Below are 10,637 nucleotides of genomic sequence, written 5' to 3'. Positions count from 1 at the left end.
CGGGGAATGTGCCCGCAACCCAGGTACATGCCCTTGCCCGGAATCGACCCTGGGACCTTTCAGTCCGCAGGCCGACGCTCTATCCACTGAGCCAAACCAGTTTCGGCAATGATTGGTTTTTTAAATTTTGTACTTAACTTCTTTACAAATTTCACATTATTACCAGACAATTCTTCTGTAAAGGGCCAGTTAGTAAAATTTGAAGGCTCTGGGGGCTATATTGTTTATATAACTACTCAACCCCACAGTTGTGTGAAAGCAGCCATAGACAACATGTAAACAAATGAAGGTGGCTGTCTTCCAATAGTTTTATTTACAAAAGCAGGTGGTGGGCTGGATTTGGCCAGTCCTGTGCTAATCTTTTTATTTTAATTTTTAATAAAACCATATGTTCAAAGAATAATATTAGCATGTGTACAGATATTAAATGCTAAAATAATAATTGTGTACCCACTAACCAGCTTAAGAAATACGATGTTGCCACATCTTTGGCTCCCTGTAAGTCTGTACCAGACCATTTCTTCCCTCTTCTGACCTCCCCAAGCCAAGCACTCCCCTGCATGTGTCATTTTCATGCTTTACTTTAAGGTGTTGCCATCTGTGAATGTATCCTTATGTAACTTAATTTTTGTATGTCTTTAATGAATTGTACCCCTTTATTGTTTTTGAGGTTCATTTATTCAAATACTAGAGGCCAGGTGCACAACATTCGTGCACTGGGGAGGGGAGGGGGTCCTTCAGCCCGGCCTGAGCCCTCTAATAGCCCGGGAGCCCTCAGTTGGACATCCTTAGCACTGCCATCCTTAGTACTGCCATCCTTAGCACTGCCATCCTTAGCGCTGCAGCGGAGGCAGGAGAGGCTCCTGCTGCGTTTGTCAGCTGTGAGCCTGGCTTCTGGGGTTCTGGCTGAGCAGCACTCCCCCTGTGGAAGTGCACTGACCCATAGGGGGCAGCTCCTTCATTGAGCGCCTGCCCCTCGTGGTCAGTGTGCATCATAGTGACTGGTCCTTCTGCCATTTGTCGATTTGCATATTACCCTTTTATTATATAGGATGTGTACTTACCATGTCTTAGGCATTAAGACTCATGTTCTCATGCTGGGTATATTAGCAGTGAGGAAAGCAGAAAAAAGTATCTGTCTTCACAGAGTTTACATTTTAATGGGGAAAGACACTTCACAGCCCTGGCCAGTGGGATGTGGTTCAGTTGAATCATAGTCCCATACATCAAAAAGTAGAGAGTTCTATTCTCCCTTTCTCTCTGAAATCAATTTAAAAATAAAAGAAAAAATAATTCACAGAAAAGTTAGATGTAACAATCATGTGATCATCAGGGGAGTGGGTAGGTGGGTGAGTGAGGGCTGTTTGCAGGTTGAAATACGGTGATCAGAGTGGGCCTCCCTGAGAAAGGGAAACTTTTAACAGGGGGTCAGAGAGAGAGCCTCGTGGCTATGGGTGTGGGTGGGGTGGGAGGAGAGCCTAGTGTGCCTGAGGTACTCAGAGGGCCAGAGGGAGGTGCGGCAGGAAGAGGCCAGCCCAAGGGAGAGTGGTGGCAGATAAGGTCAGAGGGGATTATGATGGAGTGGGAGCCCATCACACAGGCTTTCACTAGTATTTTGTCTTTTTCTCTGAATGGGATGGGAAATAGTGGTGTTTTGAGCAGCTGTGTGATCTGATTTGTATTTTTAAAAGGTCCCCCTAAAGCGGTGTTAAGAATAGCTGTCTTGCCCAGCCAGTGTGGCCCAGTGGTTGAGCATTGGCCTGTGAACCAGGAGGTCATGGTTCGGTTCCCAGTCGGCATATGCCTGGGTTGCAGGCTTGATCACCAGTGTGGGGTGTGCAGGAGGCAGCCCCTCAGTGATTCTCTCTCATCATTGATGTTGCTATCTCTCTCTCCCTCTAAAGGCCCTTCCTCTCTGAAATCAATAAAAAAATACATATTTTTAAAAGAATAGCTGTCTTGTGCTGCTGCAAAATAATGGCAGCTGGACTGACAGGAAACAGTGAGAAGCAAGCAGTTGGATTCTGGGTGCATCTTGAAAGTAATGACAATGTGATTTTCTGAGAGGGAGTGAAGGATAATGATACTGGGGATTTTTGCCGCTGTGGGAGTTGCCATTTATGAAGAAAGGGAAGACTGAGGGAGGCACAGGTTGTGGAAGAAAGATGAGTTGGGATGGGGATGTGTTAAGTTTAAAACTTTTAGAGCCCGCTCAAGACATGTAGGATTAAAACTTTTGAAGTTGAGGGGAAAGATTGGGGCTGAAGATAGAAAAATGAGACACCTGTAAGTCCTGAGATTGAGTGAAAGCACTGAGGGATGAGGGCTGAATCAGCAAGGGAAGCAGTGCTTGTGGTAGAGGTGAACCTGTGAGCCCATGTAAGCAGTGCATCTATGAAGCCAAGGAGAATATTGTCAGGGAGGAGGCAGTGAGACCTGTGCTCAAGGCTATTGCTGTCAGGTCGAGTCGAAGGAGGGTCAAGGCTTGTTTGCAGGCTTAGGCAGCACGGAACATTGATGACCTTGATAGGAGCAGTTTCTAGAGGGTGGTGCAGGAAAAACCTGGGAAGGGAGGGTTCATGATGCCATATAATTTTACTTCTATGTGGAATCTAAAAACAAGCAGAACAGATGTAGACTCATAGATACAGAGAACATTTTGATGGGGTCGGGGTTGAGGGGATGGCTGGAAAAGGTGAAGGGATTAAGAGATACAAATTGGTTGTTACAGGATAGTTATGGGATGTAAAGTACAACATAGGGAATATAGTCAATAATATTGTAAAAACTATATGATGTCAGTTACTCACCCAGAGCTTTCTGTCTGAAGATGGAGGGCAGAGATAAGAGTTCCCAGGGGCAAAGTTAAGGTGGTGAATCTCAAACCAGTTCAAGGAAAGAAGGGACTCTTCAGATAAAAGGAGTCTAACCACAGAGCCCTGGCAGAGTGTCTTGGGTATAGGGAATGGGGAAGGTGTAGAATTGAAAAAGAAGTGCAGGAGTGATGGGTGGAACCGATGGCGGCATCTGCCTATTTGTGCATGGAGTCAGGCTAGGGCAGTGATGGCGAACCTGTGACACGCGTTGCAGAGGTGACACGCGAACTCATTTTTTTGGTTGATTTTTCTTTGTTAAATGGCATTTAAATATATAAATAAATATAAAAAATATACATATTTGTTTTTCTATGGTTGCAGATATCAAAAAATTTCTATATGTGGCACAGCACCAGAGTTAAGTTAGGGTTTTTCAAAATGCTGACACGCCGAGCTCAAAAGGTTCGCCATCACTGGGCAAGTGAGATGTGGGGAGAGAGGAGAGGGTATGGCATAGTCTGCGGTTAAGTATGATAAGAATGTGAGTGGATTAGCAACATGGAATGGATTAGCTGAGGGGAGTGATCTGACGGAAACAGCAATGGTGTTCTGTTTAGCAGAGGCAGAGTAGACAGTGCGGGGTTGTGCTGGAGTTCTTGCCCCCGCCTCGTTTCCCAGCAAAAGGGGCAGTGCCAGAACAGGTCACGGAAGTGAGTCTGCTGGTGGGGCATGAGTCAAATCTGGGAAGGGAGGAAGTGAGGGCATATCGGTAGTGAGGGTTGTCAACAGTGATGCATGTAGCTGTGGTTCATTCCTGTTCACTTCTGTGTCCTGTTTTAGAGTGAATACATCTCATTTTATTTTGCCCTATCATTGGAAGGTAGGATTGTTCCCAGCAAAGAAACAATATTATGAACAAGTGCAAAACATTTCTTTAGGGTATAAAACTTGAAGGGTAGTGAGAACTGTACATCTTCAACTTCAGTAGCTGGTGCAAATGGTTTTCCAAAATGGTTGTCCAGTTTACCTTCCTACCAGCACTGTTGTTCTACGTCCTTGCTAACCCTTGGTGTTGTCAGACTTTCTTTATTTGCTATTTTGTTGGGTGTGAACTTACGTGTCATTTTTTAAAAAATACCAGCTTTATTGATATAATTCACATACCATAGAGTTCACCCATGTACTAAAAATTTAGTGGGTTTTAGTATACAGTGTTCACAGATGTGTAATCTTCATCACAATCTAATTTTAGAACATTTTCATCACCCAAAAAGAAACCTTGTACCCAATAGTAGTTTTCTTCATTTCTGTCTAATCCTTAGACAACTATTAATAAACTTTCTCTTTCTATAGATTTGCCTATTCTAGACATTTTGAATGAATGGAATCATACTACATATATAAATGGAATCATACAATATGTGGTCTTTGGCTCCTTTCACTTAGCAAAATGTTTTCAAGATTCATCCATGTTGTAGTGTGTGTCATTATCAGTACTTATTTGCTTGTCATTGCTGAATGATACTCCATTGTATGGCTATATCGCATGTTATTTATCCATTCATTAGTTGATAAACATTTGGGTTGTTTCCACTTTTTTAATGTTATTAATACTACTACTATGAGCATGAGCATTTGTGTACAAGTTTTGGGGTGAACATATGTTTATTTCTCTTGTATACTTAGGAGTGGAAATATTGGGTAATGTGGTTACTATGTTTGGATTTTGAAGAACTACCTAGCTGATTTACAAAGTGGCTATATCATATCAGCACTACATCAAGGTTCCAGTTTCTCCATGTTCTTGCTAACATTTACTGTTTTCCATTAAAAAAAAATTGTAGCCATTTTATGAGTGTGACCTGTGGTAACTCATGTGGTTTTGATTTGCCTTCCCCTAATGATAATGCTATTGAGCATCTTTTCATGTGATTATTGGCCTTTTGTATATCTTTAGAGGAAAGTATTTAAAAACGTTACCCATTTTGTTAATTTGTTTTTGCATGGTTTTAATGTTCTTCTCTATGGTTACTAGTGAAGTATCTTTTGGCTTCTTGGATTTCCATTTTTGTGAAATGCCTGTTTGTGTATTTTATTTTACTTTATTTTATTATTTTATTTTATTGAGTTTGATTTTTCTTATTGTAGGAATTAACATTCTGTTTAATACTCTTATTATCTGTGTGACAAATAATCTCTTCAGTTTGTGAATTGTCTTTACTATTTTTATGGAATCTTTAAAAAGTGGTTATTTGAAAGCATGGAATAAAAGGACAAAAAAGGATCTCAGTGTTCTAATCTTCTAGCCTTCATGCTACACAGGTAGAAGAGAAAATATTTTTGGTTTATAGGTAGTTGTCTTTTTAAAAGTTTTATGGTTTCTCTTATAAGCCTTGCACATCTTTTGTTAGATTTATTCTTTAGGTACGTTATAGGTGGGGGTTTTTTCTATTGTAAATAAATTTTTTAAGTTAAGTTTTCTATTTGTTGGTAAATGGAAATGCAGGTTACTTTATAGTATGTATCTTACCAAACCCTAGTTCAGGAATTCTGCAGTGAGCACCTTTGACAGATAGGAATGACTTTTGAATGGTCTTATCCCTAATCAAAACTTTTGTCATCTTTTGGTCAAAATTGGCCTTTGAGATTGTCTAATTATGGCAGCTTTAGAATATGTAGTGGACTCTGTGTTTCGGTTGTAACTAATAAGGACCTCTTTAACTCTGTAACTCAAAAGAAAACAAAGTTTGTTTTTTTTTAATTTTATTTTATTTAAAGTATTACAGATAGGAGTACATATGTCTCGTTTTGAGGAGCGGGGCGGAGAAGAGGCAGGAACAGTGTAGACGTGGCATTGTGGAGTCATTGTTTTAAGTTTGTCAAGTGTTTTTCCTAGTAACTGAGAATTGTTTTCTCTTGTTCCTCAAGAATTAGGTTCCAGGTTTTTAGTTTCTTTATTAATAATTGCAAAGATTTTGCCATTTTATGACCCAAAGTTTCTCAGCTGGGAAAGTGCTGTTAAATGGTTAACAGTGCTGGTTGGTGGTGGTTATTGATGTATTTAATTCTTTAGTATTCTGAAGAGTAGTAGATACTTAGGTCTCAGTACTTGTCATTGTTGCCGAAGATATTTGTTCTGTGTAAGAATGTGTTCTTCACCCTTAAGAAAGGGTTTACTTCCTTTTCCAGTAGTAATTCTTAAAGTGTGGATAGGATGATTCTGCAGGTTAAAAATCCCAGGATTTAGCATTGTTTCAGCACTGCAAATCAGATTTTTGTTATCAAAAACTTTTCTGAGAAGGAAAAAATCCTTATTTAGGAAATATTTTATAGGTCCAATGTGAAACTTTATTATAACATTTTAGACTAAAACTGAACTGAAAGGAAAAATTAATGTGAAATTGAAATTTTATTTGAAATACTCTCTGCATTTTGTCTAGACCAGCATGTTTTGGAAATTTGATCTTCACTCATCATCCCACATAGACACACTTCTAGAAAGAGAAGATGTAACACTGAAGGAGTTAATGGATGAGGAAGATGTTTTACAGGAATGTAAAGCTCAGAACCGCAAACTTATAGAGTTTCTGTTAAAAGCAGAATGTCTCGAAGATTTAGTCTCGTTCATTATAGAAGAACCACCTCAAGACATGGATGAAAAGATCAGATACAAGTAAGAAATTCAATATTCTCTTTAGGGTGGGACTGAAGTGAAGGGAGGGTAGGGGGGTAGAATATTCATTCTCGTTGTCCAGCGATGTCCTACAGCTGCTGCAGACCATTTACAGTTTAGATGGTCAGGAGTGACAGGATCAGCAGAGCACCTAATCTGTTCTAGAACTAAATCCAGTGAAATGATGGGATTTTAAAAACAAGTGCTCTATATTTCACTCAGAAGGGCAACGTGTTCTATAAGTAGTGATGAAGTTTCTTAAAATAGTAAGGCCATCTAAGTAAGTATTTTCTCTTCTTTGAAAATAGGAAGATAGAGGTTATGTGATCATCCAAGATCACACAATGAATCTAAGCTGGAGCTCAGGTTCTGAAGAACCTTGCTGATAAAATAAATTCAGATCTTTTGTTACCTAAAAGTAAGGGTGCGTGTCTTGGTGAATATTAGTGTCACTAAATTTAAGCATGTAACACCTTGAATAATTACAGTGGACTTACCTACTCACTAGTTTCACCTGCTTACAAGGAGAATGTTAGTACAGTGGGACCCTTTATCACTATCTCGATGAAACTTTGTATTCGGACCCCTGGAAACTCTGAATATTCCATATGTATTTGAAGTATTGGGGTTTCAGTTAGTTATTTTTCCATCTCTAACCATTGAAATATTTGGCTCGCCTCCCACCTTTCCCCAGGAAAATAGTACAAATTCAGGAACGAAAATTTATTGATTATGTGCTAAATAAACTTCATGGACTAGGAAGAATTACGGTGGTTTATTTTTATCCTCCACCCCAAGGGGTGGGGAATATATATATTTAGAGAGAGCAAGAGAGGAACATCAGTGTGAGAGAGAAACATCAATCGGTTGTCTCCTGTACACACCCTGACCAGGCATTGAACCAGAAACCTAGATGTGTGCCCTGACCAGGAATCGAACCTGCAACCTTTCGGTGTATGAGGCAAACTCTAGCCAACGGAGCCACCTGGCCAGGGCGGAAGAATTATATTTTTTAGTTGGTTCTCTTTTGTCCTTTCTTTTTAGATATCTTTTCATTTGTGGTGAGAGTTTTGCTGTCAGGGAAATAATAATTATTAATGTCTTTAGTCATGTTCTCTGTCAGCCATGAAGATTGACAACTAGCATTCAGTGACAGCCTCCACTCAGAGGTCAGTGTCTGAAAAAAGAAAAGGAAAGAAATTTGGTGTCAGAAATACTAGTGTATTCCCATCCCTCAAGAGATAGACACTGTGATACTTTGGAAGTCCTGCCACATGTGGGGTGCTGCTTGTTTGGGGCTTCTGCTGGTAGGAGACGCTATGGTGTGGGCTTTGTATCAGATCCTCTTAGGAGAGGTGTGGCCCTCCCCTCTTAACAAGCTCTGAGAACTTGAGCAGGGGACTTGCCCTTCTGGATTCTGATTCTTCCTGTACTGAATGAAGCTAATACCTCTTTAACTGGGGAAGTGTAGGCACGCCTATGGAAAGTGCTTATTTTACCAAAAAGTAGTGTGGCTTTTGTTATGCCATGCCAGCATTTTGGTGGGGTTTTTTATTTGTTTACGTTTTTCTGGTGGGGTTTTTTTGTACTACATTTGAAGTTGCAAAAGGAGGTGTGCCTTCCCTGGACACAGCCTTCTGGATGGCACCATTTCAAGAGAGCATAACCTGGGCAGAGCTGTTCTCTGCTATGCTTCTGGCCTAGGCAGTGCCATCAGCTGTGTATGTTACATACAGCTGGATGACTCAGACAACAGGATTAGTATAGAGGAGATTTTCCAGTGGGATCTGAAAGCTTTTCAGAGTTAGGGTTGACAATAGTCATCTAAGGACATTGAGACCGGTGTTTTGTAGTTTCTGGATGATGGAGTGATTGCTGTATTTTGTGAAGTTTATAACTATATATTAGTTATAAACTCATCACTGTTCTAACTTAGTTCGGTGATCATATACAATGTATTAAAGGATTGTCATTTTATACTAACCTTTTTAATTCTAATGACAGATACCTCATTTTAAATAATTTAGCATAAATTTGAATTAACAGAACTTTTAAAATAGGCCCTTAGTAGAAGTATAAATCCAAAAACTAAAATGCTGTTGGTAGGGTCAAAGTTCCCACAGAGGGACTGCGGACTTCAGAGGCAAGAGGAAGACCAGAAGGGGCTGCTACCCTGAGAGCTGAGGGAAGACGGGCTGTGGGAAGAAGGGACGGGACAGTGGGACAGGGCTGCTGCCTACTGGCCAGGTGACTGTTGGTGTTTGCATCATGGGCCCTGGATGCCTTTGAGGAAGAATTGGAGACAAGCCTGAGACAGCTCTTTCATGTAGTTTCCTAGAAGGGAAGCAGAGGGAGAAAGTGGGAGCTATAGGCAGATGTGGGTCAGGAGTGGGTGGCGTTGGCTCTTACCCTAGATGGGAGAAATAATGGCCTGTTTATATGCTTGTGAGAATGGTGCGGTTCAGAGGGAAATGACGGTGTAGTGTAGATTGAGGAGGATTGGAGATTGAGTGGTGTGCTGTGCTTGAGTGGGTGGGTGGGGATGGGATCAAGAGGACAAGTTCCCAGCAGCTTTAGGAGCAAGGCTGGCTCCCAGGTCAGGGTACAGTCAACCAGTTTCTCTTCTGATTGCTTTTGTGTTCTCAGTGCCAAGGAAGGAATCGAAGTCAGAGTATGTGTGGGGTAGGAGCCAGAGGCCTTGCCCAGGAATGAGGTAGAAGGTTTATTGTTTTGTTTGTTTTTATTGATTTCTGAGAGAGGGTGAGGGAGAGAGAGAGAGAAACATCAGTGATCAGAGAGAATCATTTCTCGTCAGCTTCCGGCACGCCCCCTACTAGGGACAGAGCCCCAAACCCCAGCATGTGTCCCGAACCGGGAATTGAACTGTGACCTCCTGGTTCATGAGTCATTGCTCAACCACTTCGGGTGTTTTTGAAACTTCTTTAATGTTGAGGGAGGGAGAGTGTAGCCCTAGCCTGTCCAGAACCAGAACTTTGAGCCTTGTCTGTAGTGCCTAAGCTAGGTCACACTTTCAAGTTAGCTGTGGGAAAATGGATGCAAAATTAAAAAGATGACCTCTGTGTCAGAATTCAGAGAGTGTACCCTACACATTTGGTTTGCAACTGGGGTTGAGGTCTACTGCCTTTTACCAATCCTTTATTTGCCAGCAACTTTCAAATTGCGGCAGTTGAGGCAGTGTGCTCCCCAAGCCCTATAGCAGCATTTCAGCACTTCTGTAAAGTAGAAAATAAGAAAGAATAAGAACAGCTAACACTCATTTACTCTAAGCCTTTCTTCTCAGTATTTTGTATGTATTATTCTCCTCAGTGGCGTAAGGACCATTGTCTTAATATTACAGACTTGGAAACTGAGGCCCAGAGAAGCTAAGTATCTTGCCCATGATATAGATTATAAGTGGTGGAGACAGATTCCTAACCTCGGTGATGTGACTCTAGAAATCACACCTGTAATCACTGGATAATCCTGCCCCCACTCCCCCAGCATAATGGGGACTTCATGTTATGGCATCTATATGCCAACATGTTTCTTAAAGTGAGGAAGGCTTTAATTTGATTGAGCCACAAGCCTCCAGAAGAGGCTGTTTGATAATGTGATTTTTGTGCCCACACACCTGCCAGTTCCATTGTCTTTGCAGTTTTTTGGTTTTTTTCTCCCTGCAAAGGTTCATTTGGGGACATTTTCCCATTGCTCAGTCTTCTGACCTCATGCCAGACCCCCTCAGGTGCTGCAGCTTTCTGGTCTGATGCCAGTGACCTCTCCAGCCAGGGGCCTCAAAACAGGCAGCCACTTGCTTGCGTATTCCAGCCCCCAGTCCTCACCTCTCTCTTTTGTCATACAGCTGCTTCTGTCCTGTCACTTCCCTGTCCTGGTCAGCATTTGAGTCTCCCATTCCTGATGACTAGATGGTTCTGGATCTTGGCTGTTTGACAGGGAGGAATAAAGAACAGAGAAGTAAACTGGGGGTTGGGGAGAGTACAGTCTACACAGGCCTTGCACCTCCAATGCTACTGAAAGCATGAGAAATTGTGGTCAGAGAACTGAGTGCATGAAATGGATCTACTGCCTGTTTTTCAGAGAGAGAGAGAGAGAGAGCCCTTTGGTGCTCAAAGACAAGCTAGCTTGAGGGC

At 41.5% G+C, this 10,637-nt stretch overlaps 1 protein-coding gene across 8 annotated transcripts in view; it reads left to right on the top strand.

Annotated features, from left to right (window-relative positions):
* Positions 1 to 10,637, top strand: part of PPP6R3 (protein phosphatase 6 regulatory subunit 3) — an 82,267-nt gene that overhangs the window by 12,304 nt on the left and 59,326 nt on the right. For all 8 annotated transcript variants that reach the window (XM_015569011.1, XM_006771489.2, XM_006771487.2 and 5 more), the window contains exon 2: positions 6,257 to 6,489. In XM_015569011.1, coding sequence (XP_015424497.1) covers positions 6,263 to 6,489 — 227 coding nt within the window. In that variant the 5' untranslated portion in view covers positions 6,257 to 6,262. The remainder of the gene's footprint in view (positions 1 to 6,256; positions 6,490 to 10,637) is intronic.

The sequence above is a fragment of the Myotis davidii genome, unplaced genomic scaffold (assembly GCF_000327345.1).
Source record: "Myotis davidii unplaced genomic scaffold, ASM32734v1 scaffold425, whole genome shotgun sequence".
Classification (NCBI taxonomy): Eukaryota; Metazoa; Chordata; class Mammalia; order Chiroptera; family Vespertilionidae; genus Myotis; species Myotis davidii.
Note: the sequence above shows the minus strand (reverse complement) of the source record. Positions and strands in the feature narration are given on the sequence as shown.